The sequence below is a fragment of the Gossypium arboreum genome, chromosome 12 (genome assembly GCF_025698485.1).
Source record: "Gossypium arboreum isolate Shixiya-1 chromosome 12, ASM2569848v2, whole genome shotgun sequence".
Classification (NCBI taxonomy): Eukaryota; Viridiplantae; Streptophyta; class Magnoliopsida; order Malvales; family Malvaceae; genus Gossypium; species Gossypium arboreum.
Genome location: NC_069081.1, coordinates 2,749,197 through 2,770,770, shown reverse-complemented (window position 1 = coordinate 2,770,770; position 21,574 = coordinate 2,749,197). Strand labels below are relative to the sequence as shown.

At 33.1% G+C, this 21,574-nt stretch overlaps 3 protein-coding genes across 3 annotated transcripts; all 3 read left to right on the top strand.

Annotated features, from left to right (window-relative positions):
- The first annotated feature begins 634 nt into the window (after positions 1-634).
- Positions 635-4,703, top strand: LOC108477119 (uncharacterized). The gene is made up of 5 exons (XM_017779576.2): positions 635-1,038; positions 1,709-1,867; positions 1,969-2,141; positions 2,219-4,388; positions 4,486-4,703. Exons 1-5 carry the CDS (start codon positions 904-906, stop codon positions 4,534-4,536), a joined length of 2,688 nt encoding a protein of 895 aa, XP_017635065.1. The 5' UTR covers positions 635-903; the 3' UTR covers positions 4,537-4,703.
- Positions 4,704-12,994: 8,291 nt separating this feature from the next.
- On the top strand, positions 12,995-15,973 carry LOC108477235 (leucine-rich repeat protein 2-like). Its single transcript, XM_017779726.2, has 7 exons — positions 12,995-13,553; positions 13,845-13,977; positions 14,102-14,173; positions 14,437-14,580; positions 14,667-14,738; positions 14,848-14,919; positions 15,515-15,973. Exons 1-7 carry the CDS (start codon positions 13,472-13,474, stop codon positions 15,582-15,584), a joined length of 645 nt encoding a protein of 214 aa, XP_017635215.1. The 5' UTR covers positions 12,995-13,471; the 3' UTR covers positions 15,585-15,973.
- A 2,381-nt stretch (positions 15,974-18,354) lies between these two features.
- LOC108478561 (40S ribosomal protein S29-like) lies at positions 18,355-19,248 on the top strand. Its single transcript, XM_017781026.2, has 3 exons — positions 18,355-18,525; positions 18,875-18,974; positions 19,068-19,248. The coding sequence occupies exons 1-3, from the start codon at positions 18,464-18,466 to the stop codon at positions 19,074-19,076; spliced, it is 171 nt and encodes a 56-aa protein (XP_017636515.1). The 5' UTR covers positions 18,355-18,463; the 3' UTR covers positions 19,077-19,248.
- The last annotated feature ends 2,326 nt before the right edge of the window (positions 19,249-21,574 follow it).

The following is a 21,574-nucleotide window of genomic DNA, read 5'->3' as shown; positions in this document are numbered from 1 at the left end:
TTGTAATTACTTAAAAATTACCTAAATTCTCAATGTAAGTAAGATTCACTAATTATAATAATCAACAAAACATATTAAACATATGCAAATGATTTTCCAAATTCAATCATTTAATTGGTTTTCCAAATTCAGTTACACCCTAAGATAAAGGTTGGATGATTAGTAAAAAAATTTAAATTAATAGAACACTATTAATTTAAAAATCAACAAAATGACAGTAAAATTATCATGGAAGCTTTTATACTAGAAATTAGATTGTATTTTATCTTTTTACTATAAAAAATGGGTAAATTAATCCATGTAGTTAAATCAAATAGTAAGTTAGTCTTTTATATTAACAATAAGAGAAATAAATAAAATTTTTAACATAAAATAATTTGTTATTTGATCTAACGTAGATGGATTAATTTATTTATTTTCTTAATAGAAAAGCTAAAATAGAATTCGATTCCTAATATAGAGTCTCTATGATATTTTTAATGTATAATAATTTTCTTAACTGAAAAAATTAAAATAAATTTAAATTGATTATCAATTTTATGAAATGATAATAGATAGTAGTAATTGAATAAATCGATTTTAAAATTTGTTCTTTTTAAACACAAACTAGATTCACATGTAATAGACTGCACATGACTGTAGAAAATAAAATCTCTCCCGGGTATGACCGTTGATCTGTAACGGCTAGTTTTTTTTTTTTTTTTTGCATTAAGCAATCTTACTATTATTTTTGACAATTAACACTAAAAACAATAATCAGAAAACACTCATCCCAATTCATTTTCTCAAACTCCAAACACTTGATTGAAATCACAGTTCTTTCTCGTTTCTTCTTCAATATTCTAGCAACCTTCATTAAAATCTTTGCAATTTCTTGGTCGCCGATTCACTAGAAAAAGGAAAATGAATCTTGGTTGCTTAGAGGATTGCATGTTTGTGTCAGACAAGAAAAGCCCGAAGATTGTTGTTGATTCTCAGATCAAAGAAGTGGAGGCTACCAATGAGCCTTTGGCGTCATCTTCTTCCAGAATCGGGAAGGTGAAGAGAACAAAAAAATCTGTTTCAGTTTCAAAATTTATGGTTGTTGTTACATAGAATTTGCCTTATTTCTCTGGAATTTCAGTTGCGTATATTGTTTAGTGTTAAACTTTGAAAAATAGGGTTTTCTGCGACTGATGAAATTAAAACCCTCAAACCCCTAGTTGGTGGTTATCTTTGGTAACGGATTTGTAAAGCTTAATTCAATTGCTGAATTTCAATTTATGATGCTAATATCTAGTAGAATTTATTCTGAACGGCATTTTTGGGGGATTTTGGGCAAAGGGAGGGGGGTTGAGAATGTGAATCATGCTGAAATGAAATGAATTATTATTTAATAACTGATCTGTAGTTTGCAGTTAATTGGTCTCTACAATGAATTTATTGAGTTTAAAACAGAGGAAAAAGACAATATTAATATGTCTTTTAGCTGCTCTGACATGGGATTTTTCTTAATTGAGATTTTTCTGGTAGACCAATTGAAGAAAGTGTTCTAAGCCTTAATATGCTATACCTGAATGATTTATACTTGAAAAATGCTTTGATGTTTGTCAACTTACCTTTCTTAAAATGTTGAAAATAGAGAAGAGTGCCCATACTAGATGTATCTATCTGCAACTTAGCATTGTTTTCATTTCGTTTTATAAGCCTGCTTTTGTGAATGGTGCAGAATAAATCATCCAAAGATACCAGCCCTTCAGCATTGAATGCTCTAAACAAATTTACATCTCAAATAAAGAAGCCTCCACACCGGAAGAATTCTCCTTTGAATTGGTTCCCCCGGAAAAAAATTGATTCTTATTTGAAAAGGAAAATAAAGATGCTGCAGGTTGTATACTCTCTCTATTTAAGTGTGTGTTGTATTAATCTATTGATTGTATCTTTTCTTTTCGTTTTTGAACAAATGCTAATATAGGAGCTGTATTTCAGGAAGTAGATGGCATGAATTTAACTCTGGATGAGACCCTGGAAGATTCAAATCCTCATTACTGTAGAGTTTTGAGAGAGAAAATGGCAGCAAGAGAGGCTGCACACAGGGCAATTGAGGCTCGCAAAGCAGCACTGGTGGAAGCATCTTGGTGTAGAATACTCCAAGCAGCTAGGTAGGCTTTTGCTTGCATATAGTACATGATATGTGGAATGTGTTCTTTCTAGTCAACTTATTTGTGAAACCTTGTAGGATCCGTAGCAAAGAAGCAGATGAACTGCTGCTGAAAGCTGAGAAAACTGCAGCAGAGGCTTTTGAATCAGCAACAGCTTTGGGAGTGATAATGTATGACATTCCTAACTGCCCCAAGAGTACTTGTCAGATTGAAGCATCTACAATAAATAAAGCAGGTTCTACTACTCATACTATTAGAGCATCTTTTGAAACGGCATTTGAGGTAGATAAACAAGTGGCTGCGGCCGTAAAGACTGCATTCCTGAGGCTCGCATCTTGTCCCTCTTTTGATAAAGATGAATTTAAAGACCTTCTAAGGAAAATCAATGAGAATCCAGATACAGGTGATAACAATCTAGAGTCAACGGAGTTCTCTTCAGATTGTCAATCATCAGAGCCAGCATCAGAACTTGAGACATTGACTCAAAAAGATGATTTTAAGTCTGAAGATGGAAACTGCAAGATGTCAGCTTCGGAGACTAGACAGAAGAAAATTAAGAGGAGGCAATCTCTTGAAAAGTTTAACCCGGAAAAGCTTGTTGAAATTATGCTTGAGAGGCTTAAATGTTTACAAGAGGATGAACTCTCATCACTTGCTACAATAGTTGCAACCTGTGGTTTAAATGCTGCATTGGAAGAAGTAGAATACACTAAGCTTCATAATCCATCCTCCGTTGATGATCATTCCTCTGCTTCAGCTCTTAATTTTGCTCGAAGAGCATCTTCATTTGGAGCAGGAGCAGTAAGAAAAACTAACCAAACTGGACAAGTTGACTCGGAACTACCCAGTCTGGACAAGTTTTTGGTTAAGCACATGACCAAGCTTGAACGAGAGGTACAAGAAGCCAGGAGCAGAAGAGAAGGGTCTAAAGATGAAAGTGAGCATACAATTCTGAAGCAGTCTTCAAATTCTGAGGAAGAGATTCAGGAGAAGGAAAAACAATTCGAAGAGAATTCTGGAATGGACCATAAAAAGTCAGATGCAGATACTTCTGTTGAGGCCATCCATGACTTGGGAAGTATATTGGTTAAGCACTCGTCAAAACTTGAAAAGGAAATTCAAGAGGCAAAAAGGAATTGTGGTAACAAATATGAGCTAAATGGCAAGAAAAGGGGAGGAATGTCAAATGGGGTGCCTAGTCATAAGAATGGTGATATTCTGGAAGTACCTAGTCTGGATAAGTTTCTGGTGAAGCATGTCTCAAGACTAGAAAGAGAAGTTGAGGAAGCAAAGAGCAGAAGAAAAAATGACATGGTTGAGAAAGGCAAGGTGGCTAACGGAGAAGTGTTTGAAAAAGAAAATATCAACTTGAATAAGGAAGTAAATAGAACTGAAAGTGAAGATAGCCTGGATAAAATCCTGGTGAAACCAGTTTCTAGGCTGGAGAGGGAAAAGATGCAAGCCTTGTCATCTGGAAGCAATTATGGAAACCCTAGCAGCCATAAAAAACAAGGAGGTATCACAGATTGTGAGAGCTTGGACAAAGTTTTAGTGAAGCATGTTTCTAGACTAGAGAAAGAGAAATTGAGGTTCAATGCAAATAAAGAAATGGTGAAGGTAAAGAGGGGGGGAGGTGTAAACACGCCACAAGTGGATGATCAGGGTAGTCTGGATCAAATTTTGGTTAAACACAAATCAAAATTAGAGAAAGAGAAGATGACAAGTTCTGAGCAAGCAAGCGAGCAAATTAGATTATCTGTATCTCGTAGAGAAGCAAGGGAGAGAGAGTTGCAAGAAGCATGGGGCGGCTTAAGCTTGGGAAACTCCATTAAGCAACAGGTGGCGGATGATCAGGGTAGTCTGGACCAAATTTTAGTTAAACACAAATCAAAATTAGAAAAAGAGAAGATGGCTACTTCTGAGCAACCAAGTGAGCAGATTAGATTCTCTGTATCTCGTAGACAAGCAAGGGAGAGAGAGTTGCAAGAAGCATGGGGCGGTTTAAGCTTAGGAAACTCCATTAAGCAACAGGTGGCGGATGATCGGGGTAGTCTGGACCAAATTTTGGTTAAACACAAATCAAAATTAGAGAAAGAGAAGATGGCTACTTCTGAGCAACCAAGTGAGCAGATTAGATTCTCTCTATCTCGTAGAGAAGCAAGGGAGAGAGAGTTGCAAGAAGCATGGGGAGGCCTAGGCTTAGGAAACTCCATTAAGCCACATTTATCCAGACTCGAACGAGACAAGGCAAGCTCTCTCTCAACGACTTAGATCAATACTTTTTGTCTAGTTTTCCTGAAGTTTTTGACGTTTTAATTGATCTGTTTGGCTCTTTCTTATTCAGGCTGCTTGGAGAAAAGCTGAAGAGGAGGAAAGGATGCTAGCCATGGAGTAGTAGTAGAGCCTGGCCATATCTAATTTTTTTCTGGTTTCTGCGTAAATTTGTACAAGAAAAACATTGAGTTGAAATGTTTATCCTTAATTTATTTGTATAAATTTTCTTTAATTCTTTTTATTGCCTATCTCTCATGGGAATGCAATACAAATCTAACTTTCCTATGATACTATCTCTTTTTTCCCATTTTCCTTCTTTCCAAGCAGGTGCTTAACAATTTCTAACCTCCTATCTTCTGGCCTCAGTTACATTACTTTATTCACATCTAAAGGCCAGGACCATCCAGGTAGTATCTTTGCATGCTCTGGTTTCAATTTACTTGTTTTGTGTGATCTGTTTGTTTTGTTGAATGACTTATGATTATTTTGTTTCATCATATATTTAGACCAGAACTGGGGACTGTGTATGCAGCTTTCTTCGCTTTTTTTTATAAAAATATACTTAAAATTTTGATTAACTATAAAAATATATATTTTTCTGATTAAATACGTAAATAACTTGAAATAAACAGTAAAAGTTAGTGGAACCAAAGAGAATAGTACCACCAACAGTCACTTGAATAAACAATCTATATAAACACAAAGTAAATATTGCTATTTCTCAATAATTGGGGCTTTAAAAAATAATCTTTTTTCGGTGAAGCCATTGAGAATAGCGATACTATTTTTTTCACATGTCAAACACTTTTTTTTTTAAATTTAAAAAATATATTATTTTATTGGATGGCCCCATTTAAAATGAAGCCACTATACCATTTTTTAATTTTTTTAAATTTAAATATAAAAATAATATTTTATTTTATGGAGCTATTTTTTTTGGCGTGACCAGATTGCTATATATAATCCTCAATGACAGATCAATATGAGGTGAAGGATTTTTTTTTTTTTTACTTATATTTTGTTAGAGGATAAATGGGAAAGAGATGAGGAGCTTTTTTGTATCTATTTGTATTTTTGTTTATTTAGTAAATTTTTTAATTTGAAGGTATATTTCATTTAACGATAATTCTGTGGAGCTCCGACACCGGTAAATTTATGGTTATTTTTGGATGCCAGTTATTTATTCAGTAACGGGTTCAAATTGGTTATATAAGTGTTTCCATTGATTGTGGTAGGACGATAACGATTTCAAATTGGTTATGCAGCCAACAAGTGGATTATTTGGGATTCCTTGAGTCAACCGGATGAAGGTTTTAAGGAATCCCAAATTGAATCGCACGAGTGAGATCATTAATATTGGCAACATTCGAGTTACAATTTAATAGCACTGAGAAACTTGCTTGGTCGACTTGCTCGTGTTGCAGTTAAACATAGTATTTTTTAATTTTTAAGACACAATGTTGTCGGTCTTGAATAAAATCGTTTAATTATGTTTTATTAGTACTGAGAAAGTTGCTCGTATTATAAAATTATATATTGTAAGTTTAGTGAAATTATTTTAGAATGTTGCAAATGCAAAATTATATTTTGTAAAATATAATTTGCAAATTATGTAAATTATGTAAACTGGTTATTTGAAATGTTGGTAAAATATAATTTTACATTGTAGTACATTTATTTCAAGCTTTTTATATAAATAATCCTAAAATATTAATTAATTATGAAAATGACTAGACCTGATCATGGGTTAGGTTACTCGGCCCGGCCCAAAGGCCCTCCGAAAAATTGGAGGGTTTGAGCAAAAATATAAGTTCGAAAAATAGGATTGGAAAAAAATGAAGTTCGTTTTCTAAACAGGTCGGGCTTCGAGTAAGATTTTTATTTTTAGCTTTAGCTTTAGCTTTTCCAACCATTTACCTCCTTTGTCCCTTCCCCCTTATTCCCAATTCCAAAACCAAAATCTCTAAGTTTTTGCCGCTCACCACCTCTACCTGTCTAGCGCCGTTGTCCATCGATAATCGTCTCCTCTCCAATAGCCACTATGCAACACCCCAAACCCGACTTAAAAGTTATGACTGGATATTGAGGAATTACATCAACTCGTTCAAAGTTTTTGTTTTAATAAAACTCAATGCATGTTTCAAAACATAAAATTTTGGCAAAAACTTCCACAGATGATTTGAAAAACCAAAGCTTGAAAACATTTATTTAAAACCCAAAATTCAAATTCAAAGTTGCATGTTTTGAAAGTACTAATATTGGCAAATCATTTTCAGTATTAAGACAATCATTCATTAAAAAAACCATACATTTTATTTATAGAAAATACTTAAGTGATTACTTAATCTTGCAGCGGAAAAATTATTATAGTTTTAGTTTTGAAAACTGACATCCATTTTTGTTAACTTATATGATTTTTGTAGTTTTATATTAGAAAATATCAAATACCGAAAAATAAAACAAAAACCAAAGCCAAGCCTAAAACAAAATCAAAACCGAAAACTTAGTCTAAAAATCAAAAGTCTGAAAAAAAAACTTAATTAACTAAAAATAATCAAACCAACTTAAGCGTAAAACCAATCTGAGCTCCCACACGCCGTCTGGTCCTAAGTCGAAAGTTAACCTAAAAAGTATTAAACAAACGAATGAGCTAGAAGCCCAATGCACATGCAGGATCATAATATCATATGTTCATATTATATAATTGAATCAAATAGCTTATCAAAACAGATAACAGAATAAGTATAACACACATGATTTACAAAATAGTCATGCTTAACTCACCCCAATGCACATGGACATGCAGAATCATAATATCATAGGTTCATATTACATAATTGAATCAAATAGCTTATCAAAACAGATAACAGAATAAGTATAACGCACATGATTTACAAAATAGTCATGCTTAACTCACCTCAATGCACATGGACATGCAAAATCATAATATCATATGTTCATATTACATAACTGAATCAAATAGCTTATCAAAACAAATAATAGAATAAGTATAACACACATGATTTAAAAAATAGCCATGATTAACTTATGTACCTACTTATAGCAAAACATAACACATTATTATACTTACCGAAACTTATTTAACGTACCTCCTACACTTACCCATGTTTGTTTACTAAAACTTATGCTTTTTTAGGCTTACTTAATACCCATGGACCCAATTTCTGAGTCATTTAATCGACTCCTAATCGGGCCTAAAAAATGGCCTAAAAGGCCCACACGGCCCAAAAACTTAGCCCGTGTGGTACACACGGTCTACCACACAGGCTACTTAATTACACACGGCTAACACCATATTTCTCTTTACCAAAATCTACTAAACACTAACCTGCCAAGAGAATTGGCACAACAAAATGGCAGCAGTCACTACAGGAGAAAAGAAAACCAAACAAAAATTGAACCAGAAATGAAACATAATTTGAGAAAATAGAAAAAAATGAATAACAGATTGAGGCAAAAAAAAGTGACGTGATGGAAAGTGGGGAGTGAAACATGAGAGAGAGGAAGAGTGGCGGGTTAAATCAAAACTACCCACATCCCACTAAATCCATTAACTAACTATATATCAGATTCTCTTAGAGTTCAAAACAAAAAAATAATTTTAACTTTGCACACAGACACCTTACCATTAAACCAACAAACTCATTTTGGTCATTAGTTGAGCGAAAATAAATTATAAATCAGATGTTCAAACATAGGGATTTAGGCAAAATAACAAAAATTCAAGGGAAATGATTCAAACCTAGAACCTCACACACACTATTCACGTCTCTTAACCACTGAATCAAAATAAATTACTTGACATAGTTTTCACAACATTAATCCAAAACAGAGTGTGACCTCTCTTGGTTTCACTAACCCAACTTCTTCTAACTCAATTTTCGGGATATGATACACTACGTCTCTTACTTCCTCTGTCGCTTTCGCCCACTTGATTTCCTCAGCCAACTCAAGTAAGAAATCTCCTTTTCACATTCTTCCTTTTGTTTGGTCACTAAGAAAATGAAGGAAATTTTTTAAAAAAATTGGAAGTTGTTGTTAATGAATCATCTCCTTTTCACTTTCTTTTTTTCCCTGATGTCTCCTCTCCCACTGAACCCAACCACATCAATTAATCTAATAGTAATTAATGACCTAGTTGTTCCGACTAGAATCATGAGTAAACTTCAGAAAATAAGTTCACAAACACATATGCAATCTATTGTCTTTAACGAAAAATTCTTTCATGGATGATTTTGTGTTATTTTATAAAATAAAAAAAACCCAATCCAAAATTAGTAAAGTTATAGATGTTGAGATTCAAATATTCAAACTAAAGAAGTTAACGCCATGAATCAAGTGTACTAAACCATGATCGAAGTTCATGATTTATTTAATTTATATCATTTTCATTTAAAAAAAAAACTCTCTCATGAAATCATTGTAAAGAGCTAGAAAGCTACTCTACCTACTTCTTTTCGTACTGTTTGTATATTAAATATTAAATACTTTAAATGCAGATAATAGCATACTTTTATGCAATAACTATTTAGTTGGATTTAAGTTAACGATTAAAGGGTTATTTAGGTACCAGTTAAAGTTTAAGGATTTATTTGGGTAGGCATAATATCAGAAATAGCCCTTAACATTTTTTTTGTCAAATTGGCATATTTTTAACGGAGATGCTGACATGGTTGTTAGGTGACTAACGATGCTGATTTGGAAAAAAAATTACTCCACTTAGGCGCCAAATGTATGTAAAAGTTGACGTGGCATTATTTTGTCTTATATGCCACCTCAATAAATGAATTTAAAATAAATAAAAAATAAAAAAACCCTTACGAGGTTGAGAAAATAGTTGAAATTGACAGATGACGTGTATGCTTGAAGACGGAGTTAACCGTCTCTACGAGGTTGGTGGTTATATAACCATATCTAGACCTATCATTGAAACTTTGAGCACATTGCAATGGCTCCATGCTACCAAAACGCTTCTCTAATGTATGATTCGTTTGACTGTTCATATCAACCTAAAGACTCGCTAGCCTTTGTTTGAAATGGTGTTGTTCTAGTTCGTACCCTGTATATGTGTTCCGATATAAAATGTTTACCTTTCGTTTTAGTTTCTAAAAGTATTAAAAATATTAAAAAATGAAACCAATAATTGCTTATTTTCACGACTTATTTATGCCAATATGCATTCTTAAAGTCTTTGTGAAAGTTAACTGCAATGTGGCAGATATAGTAGACAAATCTCCATAGAACATCGGAATGCCTAATCGTGACAATTAGCACTTTCCATTTATCAGAAATGATGCAAATGTTGTCTTGTTTAACAACATTTTTTCAAGAAAAATTATCATGATTCCATATTCTCAGACTTCACAATGGCAAAGGTAATTGGTAGTACATTCATGTTACCATCTTGTGCGACAGCAATTAGGAAGATCTACGTATATTTATCGTATAACTAAGTCCCATTAACCTATACAAGTGGCTTGCAGTGGGGAAAAGCCTAATGCATTAATTGAACGTCCAAAATAAACGGTGGAAAATTCTTCTTCCCAATTGTAGTTTGTCATCCAGGCCATAAGAAGGCAGTATTTGTAAGTCATTATACAACACATCCCAAGAATGGTTGGCATGTCTTTTTAACCCACTGTGTTTTCCTGTACGACACTTTGTACTGAAATCGGCCTTGCATGTTGGCAATGAGGACCGATACAATAATAGTTGACATGTCTTTCACCATCGACATGATGTAGTAACAAATTGTTTTCACATCAAGTTTACGATGGTCTTGCGTCATACGTGCAACGGTGCATGGAATTTTTAAACTTCCTATAGTTGCCACCTGTGGATAAATGTAGCTCGCACCTGTTAGTTACACCCTTCTGTAGACTCCAGCACTCCCCAACATATAATGTCGGTGTAAATTTAATGACTTTGTAGTCCACCAACACCTTCATGTTATACTGCTTGATGAAAAATTCACATTCCTCCTTATTCGTGAATTGTTGGCCTACGTACAAGTATTTTACTTTGGAATTTGTCGTCACCCAGTAAGAATGTATTATATTTTGATACTTAGGGAACTCGGATGCATGAGTTGCATCAGGATCTACACTCAACATGTAGGCTCCAAGGTCATTGCGTATGGCAATGCCACTACCTGGATTCCCGACCGAAGGGACGTGTACATTTTTACCCTCATCCACACTTTTATCGTTAATATTATTTGGGACCTCATCTAAATTAGGGTCATTGAAATCTGCACCATTATTATCAAAATGACCATCATTATCAGGTCATTATTTACCATCTGCATCGGTACCAATCACCACTGAATGTATTTGTAAACAGGGATCCGGATTAGGGTTGTTATTAGTAGTTAGACCATGTTATGGATTTTTGGCCCATGTCGATGTCCCTCCATAATCGCACTATTCCACCAATCCAACATTTAGATCAATGTCAAACTTGTGCAAAAACGATTGTCTGTCAATAGACACTTTTGAAACCTCCGTACACGGGTCTTTAACTCCATATTATTGACTTAATAGAGTGACATTTAGAATGGATTCCACATCTGTTAACTCAGCAAACAACTAAATTGGTTCAGCATTCACGTTCCCAAGCAAGCAATCAAGTGTGATCATTGTCTCTACGTCTTCATTATCTACAAGTTCCATCTTAGTAAATTTGATAGGATTTGATGAAATTAGAAATTTGTAGAATAGTTTGAACATCCTCCTCCCACAACGTCGAGCCTATTTTTGCACTAATATTTTGTTTCATATATTTGAGTTTTACATTCTTATTAAGCCCCATTCTTATTTGCTGATGATATTCAAATATACAACCAATTGTTGTTTATAAAATTACCTTCCCGAAATGAACATATATGAAAAATTGGCTATTCATCTTCGATACAATATATGTAAAATAAATTAAAATTAAAAAATAGCTTTTATTTAAACTATTAGTAGCTCCTACTAAAAAATATAATTACACATAAATAATTACAAACTAATCTTATAAACTCAAACTTAATTTTAAAAAACCTGCACAAATCTTTTTCTTCTTTTTTTTTTCTTCCTCTTAGTAAATACAAATCTTCCTCCTCCTTTTCCTTTCTCTCTTAAACAAACACCAAAAACTTCAACAAAAACCCAAATATTTAATAGATACAATTTTTTTGGTTGAAGTGAAAATATATATTTTGGGTGGTGAGGCCTAATAGCGTGGCGGGACCACGCGGTGGTACTAATAATAATTTTTTTTAGTCTCATTTTCTTTTCATAATTGTTTTTTTTTAAAAAAAAACTAATGCTACCTACCGCACCAATAAAATCCACTAAATTTTTTTGACAATCTACAATATGTATCGCCTGACAATGTGGCTACACCAATTAAAAAATTATATACTTTTGTAAAATCACCAGGGCCGCCTAACATATAGGCGACATCCATTAAGTTTTTTTCTTTTTTTCACTAACAAAATAAAAAAAAAATTAAACTGATGTTGCCTGACAAACTATACTCATTAAAAATATATATTTTCTTTTTTTTTTCTATTGTGAATACTTATATTTTTTATTAATATTATAATAAGTACATATGAGATGACAATATAAAAAAAAAAAAAAAAACGAGAATTAAGTGATGATTAGGGCAAAATGGGTGGTGCCACCAGTTAATGGATGACACTGACTTTCACTATAATAAACTTTCATAATTAATTAATATTTGAGTGTTATTTCTGAGAATAATCTGTAAACTCCACAGCCTGATTTTATGAGTTGTTCAATCACATCTGTCCACTTGGATTTGTAGCTTGTCTCACTTGCCTTGGTATATGGATATAATTTAATGTGGTAAAAGCCTGCATAACTGTTATTGCAGTCTGGACACATTGGTTGCTTAACTTCATCATCAATTGTAATAAATACGAAAATGTAGTCAGAATTGTTGGTTAATTACGTTTTTCTTAGTCTGTAGCAAATAGCAATGACAAAGCTTCACAGTTACCATCTTTGGCCATTAATTATGGCCGGAAATGAGAACCCACTGCACTGCCTGTTTCTTTGCTTAACACGCAAGAATCCACATCAATAATTAGCTTTCACTCACTCTGTTCAAACTCAAACTTAAACTTAAACTCAAGTTTTAAATTTATTAAAGTTAATTAATTAGATAAATTTATATTTTATCTTTAATTTCAAACTTCATTCATTATACTTCAAATAATAATGTTTTCACTACTAATTTAAAATGTTAAATTTTATACTTACAAGTGGTATTATAATAATGTAATACTTGAATTTTGCTTGACCAAAATAAAAAATTTAGTCAAATAATCTTCTCTTTTATCTTAAAAATTTAATTTCAATTGAAATTTAATTATTCATTATATACGAAGATTTTTCACTAAACATTCATAATTAAATGGTGGTTAAAATATTTAACTCAAGTGGATATATTTGTAAGTTTAAATCTTATTAGATACGTTCTATATAAATGGAATTTCATCATCTACTTGTATATATACGATAAGAATTACCATTCTTATTGAAACTCTAGCATCCTTATTGAAATCGAGATCATGAAGAAAAAAATAGGTTTATGTAGTAATTACAGGAAAAAGTATTGGAATAAGTAAAGGTTGAAGAGAAGAGGGAGGAAGCTTCCAAGTTTCAACACTGTTAAGTAGAGTCCAAGAAAGAAGAAAGTCAGAGAGAGTAGGCTTGAGAACTCAACTGAACTGAGGCGAAGCAGCCTCCAAAGTGGGGACCAAATCCACGCGGCACACACGCCCATTGTGTGACCTTTTCCACCACTCCCCACTTTCCCATTTCTCTTTCTTTCTTTCTTTCTGCTCCAAACCAACTTCAATTTTTAAAAAGAAAACTCTATTTCTTCATGCATTTCCACCACATTTGACTCGCTTTTTTACTTCCTTCATTTCTATCTGCTATCTCTCTCCTTCCCTCTTAACCCTTTTTTTCTTCTCTGAGTTCGGTTCTTTCTTCTTCATCCTTTCTCTCCATCTGCAAATGGCTCCTCTCGCTGTGATTTCCTTGTCCCTTTGTTTTCTACTTCCACTTCTTTCCCCTGCCATTTCAACCAACTCTGAAGGTACTTTCTATCTACATTTTACTCTTTTAAGGTTTCAAATTTCCATCTTTTTTTCTCTTGTCTGCAAAAGGATGAGATGGGGTTTTTATTTTAGTTTTTTAACATGCCTTATAACTATTTTTGTTAGATGGATAAAAAATGGAATTTTCTTTTGTCTTTTGGTTTTGTTCTTTTTTTTCATTTAAATTTCAAAGTTACCTTTTTTATCTTGGGAACCTAAGCTACTTGATGATTAAAAAAAAGTGTGGGGGTTCTTTAAAAATTTACCATTTCGTTGGTTTTATGTTTCAGGAAATGCTCTGCATGCTTTAAGGAGGAGGCTTTCTGACCCTACCAATGTGTTGCAGAGTTGGGACCCTACGCTTGTCAATCCCTGTACTTGGTTTCATGTCACCTGTGATTCCCACAATCATGTGATTCGCTTGTATGATTCCCTCTTCATTTTTCTTTATAACCCCATAATTTCTGTTTGTTTTTTGGTCTTACAATATAATGCATAAACTTGATTGATGCTAACTGCTAACTCCATTATTTTCTTTCAATTACAGGGACTTGGGGAACTCTAATATCTCTGGAACTTTGGGGCCTGAGCTAGCTCAACTCCAACATCTCCAGTACTTGTAATAGCCCCATAACTTTTATTAATCCTTTGTTTGGTTGAACAGAAAATGAGAAAATTAATTGAACCCTATGGAATTTTGATTTTAACTTTTCCCATTATTGTTGGTTTGAATGTTTGAACATATGCAATTTCACGGTTTCACCCAATGTCATTGTATCGCCAGTTGAATTCAATCATACTTGTTTAGTTTCTAGTCCCCAAAAACTTCTACTGTATTTGCCTTTGTACATCATTTAAGCTATACTTTTAATATTATTGCAGGGAGCTGTACAAAAATGACATAAGTGGGGAAATTCCAAAGGAGTTGGGGAATCTGAAGAACCTTGTTGGCTTGGATTTGTATGGTAACCGGTTCGAAGGAGAAATTCCCAAGTCTTTTTCCGGACTGAAGTCACTGAGATTCCTGTATGTAGCTTAAAATTTATTGATCAAATAGTTTACTTTAACCATTCGCTTAAACTAATCTTTTGTTCTTGAATCTAATTGTACAGTCGTCTGAACAACAATAACTTGACAGGATCCATTCCAAGGGAGCTTACTGCCCTCTCTAACCTTAAAGTATTGTAAGTTTCAGATGATAAGAAAGAAAACAAAACTCAGAATTCCTTTATATCGTTTGTTTCGTCTTATGTGGTTTCTATTTTAACAAAAAAATGTTTATGATTTACTCAGCGATGTTTCTAACAATGATCTCTGTGGGACTATCCCGGTTGATGGCCCTTTCGGGATGTTCTCAATGCCAAGGTACCATTTTTATTGCTCTCTTTGTTGATCATCACAGTTGATTTACAAGCTTTTAAGCCCTTTTTTAAATATAAAAATTGTAAGAAGTCGTTGTGGTTGTATGTGTTCATTGCTTGAAGAAGAAGCATGAGAATGAGATGGAAGTAACTGAGCCCTCTAATCTATTTGCATGAATGCTAGGTGTATCCATTAGGACATGTACTAGTGATGCCTGCATAGATGTAACTGCTGCTTGCATCGGACATTAGTGCACTATGAGAATTGCTTTCGAATGATTGCCTTGGGAGTGAAAGGAATTAGCTGCAAAAGTAGAAGCCTAATACTATTTTTATTATATTAAGTTCAAGTAATGGGAATATGCTTGACACCTGACTTCACCTAAAACACAGGCTATCTGCATGTGTGTAATAATGTTCATGATATGGTGTCCAAGTAGTTGTAACAGAATTTAAGGCCGTGGCACCGCCTTTATCACGAAGTCAAAAAATTTAAGCTAATACGTTATGGTGAAAGAAAAAATGTTAATAGGCAAAAGTGCAGTTGCTTGTTATGTTTTGATGCCATGATTTTCGATTGCTCCCTGTCTGTGTTCCAGCTATGCAAACAACATGCGCTTGAATGGGCCAGAGCTGAAAGGACTTGTGCCGTATAACTTTGGCTGCTGAAGAAACCAATCTTTGTCGAACTCATGAGCGCAAAAGCTGTGGTGACATCCCCATGCTGATTTTATGTAGGAGTAGATAGTGAGATGCTCTACTCTGTATCTATATAATCTAAAAAATAACATGATGCTAGGTTTTAAGCCTTTTGATTTTTTTACATGTCAAGCATGAAATATCTTTGTTAGAGTTGGTCATGCTATCAATATATACATATATTGATATCTTTACCTTGAAACTCATGTCTTATTGAATGGACATCGAAGTAGGGACTTAAGGCCTTAGGGAAGACTGTTCAAAGAGGGGCGAAACTGCAAATTCTATAAAGATGGGTTGGGGTATATGTAGTAAAGATAAAAGGGTTAAAATTTAAATTTATCACCATAATGTTGCTATATTTTGTTTTGATTAATATTTGCCATTATTCTTTAAGGATATGGTTAAATTTAGGTTAAAATATCTTAATAGTCCCTGTTCTTTTCAAAAATTAGAATTTAGCTTTTTATACTTTTTAGATTTTTGTCCGACTGTTAATTTTGTTAAATTTAGGTTAATTACATTTTTCTACATGGTGTTACCAAATTAATTTTTGAAAAGTACAGGGATTATAAGCATATTTTAACTTTAAATTTCTCACACATGATTGAATTTTACCACTAAATTTTGAAAATTATTAAATTTTATTATTGATTTTGATTTTAAATTAATTTATCACTTAATAGTGATTCGTTCTGATGATTTAAAACCAAAATTTAACAACTTTCAAAAAAATAACACTAAAATATTATTGCAAATATCTTATTTTAATAGTTGATTTACAAAATATTAAAATTAATAATTGAACATAGAATTTTATTTAATAAAATAAAGGCTTGGAAAATAAAAAATAAGTTTACTTTTTCATAAATAAATTTTATTAATTGTGATATTATTTTATTAATTATTAAATTAAACTTAAATAATATATTTAAATTTTAAAAAATCAAATTTTAGTGAAAATATTCAATAAAATAAAAGTAAAATATAATAATAAATACAATTTAACTCTAAGTAGAATAAAAATAACAAACAAAATAAAGTAGTGAGACAATATTTTACTTTCACCTTATATATAAAAACAAATTTGCACATTATCCAAAATAAAGGTTTTATAAAGATTTTTGCATGAGCTACATATTGGATCTCTGCTACAATCATGACTAGAACTTTTCGTTTGACAATCAATCACTCATCACTTTTAAATAGTGAATAGTGATAACTCTTGATTAATAATCAAATGTATCACTTTTGGTTACTTATAATTTTTATTCGTAATTATTAAAATATTATGCATATTTTGAAAATGTTTCAATTATTTCTCTCATTTTTAAAACTTTTAGATTTTGATAATCTTGAAAACTAATTGCATAAATAAAAGTATGTTATGATTGAACTTTCACTTAGTGAAAACATGTTAAAGTTAATCAAAAGTACATGGTAAATCATGTTATGAACCAATTATTATACTTCATTAATCGAACACATCTCACACAACAAGTTCAACACTAGCCAATGCATAGTATTTGGAAACGTGTGTCTGTAACATTTTTCCATGAATGTTGTTAAAAGTCAAGCTTTTGAACTTTTAAAAACGCTTAGACTTAAAACTCACATAGATATATCCCATCAAAAGTATTCTTATAATTATAACACTTTCATATATTTATGATACTCTATTAAGAGTATAATACCCACATTTCCCCTTATTATTATGAGTACTTAAAATTTTTTATCCAACAATAATATATTATATATATTTTACAGCGGTAACAATCATATACCGATAATATACTTTGTTTTATTGAACTCAACACTTGACGTTACACCAACTATTGGATTGAATTTCATTACGGATATCTTAAATATTATTAACTTGTACTTTATCCTTAAATTTCAAATTTCCAATGTAGCATTTCATTTTGGTTTGGGAAGGATTCTTTTTAAGGCCTTACATGGATATGTCTAGCTCCTTGGCTAAGGTTTCATCTATAGAAGAAATGTTGAGGGAAAGGGAGCAAATGAGAACATTACGGGTTGACCAGCTTAAAGAGGTTCAGGACAGAATGAAATACCACGCAGATAGGCACAGGCAGGAGAGGCAGATACGGTTTATCTAAAAGTTCAGCCTTACCGGCGAAGTTGATTGGGCTTGAGGAAGAATTTGATTGCTAAAAGTGAGAGCTGTGGCTTACAAACTTTAATTACCTGCCTCATCTAACCTACACCTAGTTTCTCATATGAAGAGAAACGTTGGTCCTAAAACACTATTCAATTTAGCTACACCACAACTCAACAATTAAGCTTAGCATTGAGTTTACCTTTGCAGATACGCATTTTGTTGGGATAATTAATATACTGAAATTTACACTTTGCTCAGCTGAACTGCATCCTCACCGTCTAGTTAGATGATAGCTTCGGATATGTCATGATTTACATTGACATGTCAATCATTTATCTTTTACATGTATGCAGCATGCAAGGAAACAAATTTAAAAGTTGAACATGTGTGTGTGTTTAGCAAATTGGCTATTGTCAAATCAGGTGGGTGTTAAGGAATCGGGGTGGATTATAGCACAGAAAATTTATACAATATTAAAGTATACGTTCTTTTAAGGGGGAGAGATGACATCGTACTTAGGGGCCTAAGATGATATTAATCCGTTATGATCATGCTTATTGGGCCTAAGTTTTTCTCCCCTGCCCAACAAATTGGAAACTAGGGTTTTGGATACTTTATATATATCGTCGTTTCGTCTAGTAGAGGTTTTGTGATTAGCTGCGGAGCCTGCCTACTCTTACCTTTTTTCAGAGCTTTGATAGAGGAATAGCAGCTCACCTAATCCATCATGGGTCACTCTAATGTCTGGAACTCTCACCCTAAAACCTACGGCCCTGGCTCTCGCTCCTGGTATTTTCTTTTCTCTCTCTCCCCTCCTTTTGATTGCTAAAGAAGAAGACTATTTAGATATTAGTTGTTGTTTTAGCTTTTGAATGCATGATTGCCTTCCCCAACGATTCGTATTTTGATGCCGCGAGGTTTGCATGGATTGACATTGTTATGTTGATTAGCATGTAAAAATATGAATATAACATAAATGATAGCATATCAGAGCTTATAAAAATATAGAAATTCCTAAAATGCGATTATGGTATGTCAAAATTACACAAACAAATTATATATAAACTATGGAGTTTAATTTGGTCTTGTCTTGATCAAATGATTTAGTGATGTTTGATGTTTGTTTTTAATATGATAGCCGTGTGTGCGGGAACCCCCACGCCATCATCAGGAAATATGGACTCATGTGTTGCAGGCAGTGCTTCCGTAGCAATGCCAAGGAAATTGGATTCATTAAGGTAACCCTAAACCTCTCTTCATTAAATCTTTTTTTTAATTTTTAGATTAGCAGTTTGTAACGTCTGGGTGTTTCTTGTCTTCCTTTTTTGCAGTACCGCTGAAGAATTTATGTTGGGAAGAACTTTGTCAGTGTATGAGCCTTTGGTAATGTGATTATTGAATTAGAAGGATAATGTTTATTGTTTTCAGTCTGGACATCTAAACTGGTGCTGAGCTAAGGATGCTTTGTTGTTTCTCAATCAAGTAATCATAGTGTTTTTTTTTTTTTTTAAATATTTCGTAATTTCTTTATGATCAAGAAAAGATGCAACAGAAGTGCAACATTGAGTAAACAATTAGGCAGCTTAGTGCTTATTAAGTATACTTAAAAGTTGGCATCCTTGGCATGTTAATCTTCAGGTTTTAGGAGACCCGAAGCTATTTTCGTTTTAATTCTTGAAGGCACTTGTCGAGGATGATACTTTAAAACGTGGTTTCATTTTGAAGCCCATAAAAAAATGAGCTTGTCGGTAACCAATTGTTAGGGTGTAATTGAGCTAAGTGGAGTTCGAATTTCAGAGCTTGATACTTTGCTCGAGCTCGATCAAATATCTATCTTTGAGCTTTAGCTTGGCTCAAGATATAATTGAGCTACTTGAGCTTGATTAAGATCGGTTACCAACTTTTTGTACTCAAGTTTGAATTTGAGTTTGAGTTCCGCCTAATAATTAAGCTTAAGGTTAATAATATAAAATAATTTACTAATATAAAAATATCAAAAAGCTCGATAAGGCTTGCAAGCTATTCGAGTTAAGAGTTACTAAGCTTGAATTTGGTTTGATCAATAGTTTGAGGTTTGCTTGATAATTACATAATTGAGTTTGATTTTTATTAGTCAAACTCGAATAGTTTATGAGCACCAATGTTCCATTTACATCCTTATCAATAACAATTCTAACTAAAATTGTAAGTTGTATAAGAAAAAAAATTGTCACAAATCTTGTAAAAAATCGGTTTAGTCAAACCGGTTGAAATGGGATAAAAAAATCGGTTGAGTAGATGGTTGAATTGAATATTATAAAATTTTAATGATATTTTTATAGAATTTTAATTATTTTGATTGGGAATCAATGGTGAAATGGATTGAAAACATGCAAGTATTGGCATGCAAGGAACCTAAAGACTGCTCAGCAAATAGATTCCTATAGTCGTTCATGTCCAACTTTCGCACATAATTGACACTGTGATCTATTATTGGGAAAACAACCTCTGCTCTTCCTCTCATAAAAGAAGTTGCTCGAACAAATGGACCACCTCTTGGTCTAAACTGTGTACCAGATTATAGCCAAGACTGATTTTGACCATTCACTCGGTGAACAGATTTCCTATGTGGGATTTGTTGAGACTTGAGACTGATGCTTTGCACTATTAGCACTCACCGAACCAAAAGAGGTAGCACACTCTTTTGTCTATCCTCCATATCAACAATAAATGATGATACAGCCTCTACATCGTAAGGTTACTTGCTGGTACTGGTAGTGCTGTCACAGACTCATAATCCGGTGTGAGACCATTCAAGATAGCTGATATATGTTCAGTATCTGATGTCTTTTCACCACACGTAACGAGATTGTCACAAATCATCTTAATCTATCTCAAGTACGCACACATGCTATGCTCTCTTGTTTTTTTCGAGTATGTAGTGAACATCTGAGATTCATTAGAATAAAGTCTACGTACAGCAGTTCATGTAGAAGAAGCAGATCCACATTTTGCTAAATCAGGCAAGATTTCAACACTCACCAGCCACGATGCCAATGCACTCTCTCGTTGATCATAAGTCATACGCTCAGGATTCTTCACTTCCTATACAAAACTAACCATCTATTAACTGCTCACTTAATAGCTTAAACCACACGTGACGATAATGCTGAGTCAACATGGTCAAACATAGTCGTACTCTCATACAATACATCATTAGGAAGTTCAGTGCAGGAAAAGAGAGTTACTTAGAATTGGGTTTTTTTATTTTGTAGGAATGGAAGAAGTCAAGGGTTTGATAGAGAAGCAAACCAAAGTAGTCATGCTTTGGCTAAGTTACGTTTAATGTGAATATCAACGGTTGAGAGAGCTGAAATCGCAAAATCAATTGATGGGCTTCTGATGAGTGGGCATACAATGGAAAAAGTGGAAAACTTGATGGAGTTAAATTTAGAGAAGGTACTCAACTGTATAGGGATTGGGTGTGGGCATTTACGCAACAGGAAAAGCTAGTTAATTTGGTTAGTCAGACAAAACCCGATTAACGTTTGATTGAAATGTTTCAGTGTTGGCATGTCGTGTAATAAAGTTGTGTTTTCTCTTTGAACCCCGCATTGGGTGGGAATCAATAACCAAAATGCGTTGGTGGATTGGGTTGGCACTAACTAATCAATCCACGCCGTAACTCTTATCAACCTAATTTCACTACCATCACACGACTCTCTTCCAACTTTATTTATATTACATATTAAAACTTAAAATTTCTGATTATTAAATTATTTTCCAAAGGTGAAATCAATGTTCAATTCATTTCTTGGACACACAAATGTACATTCAAAGCATTAAGCTACATGGGATC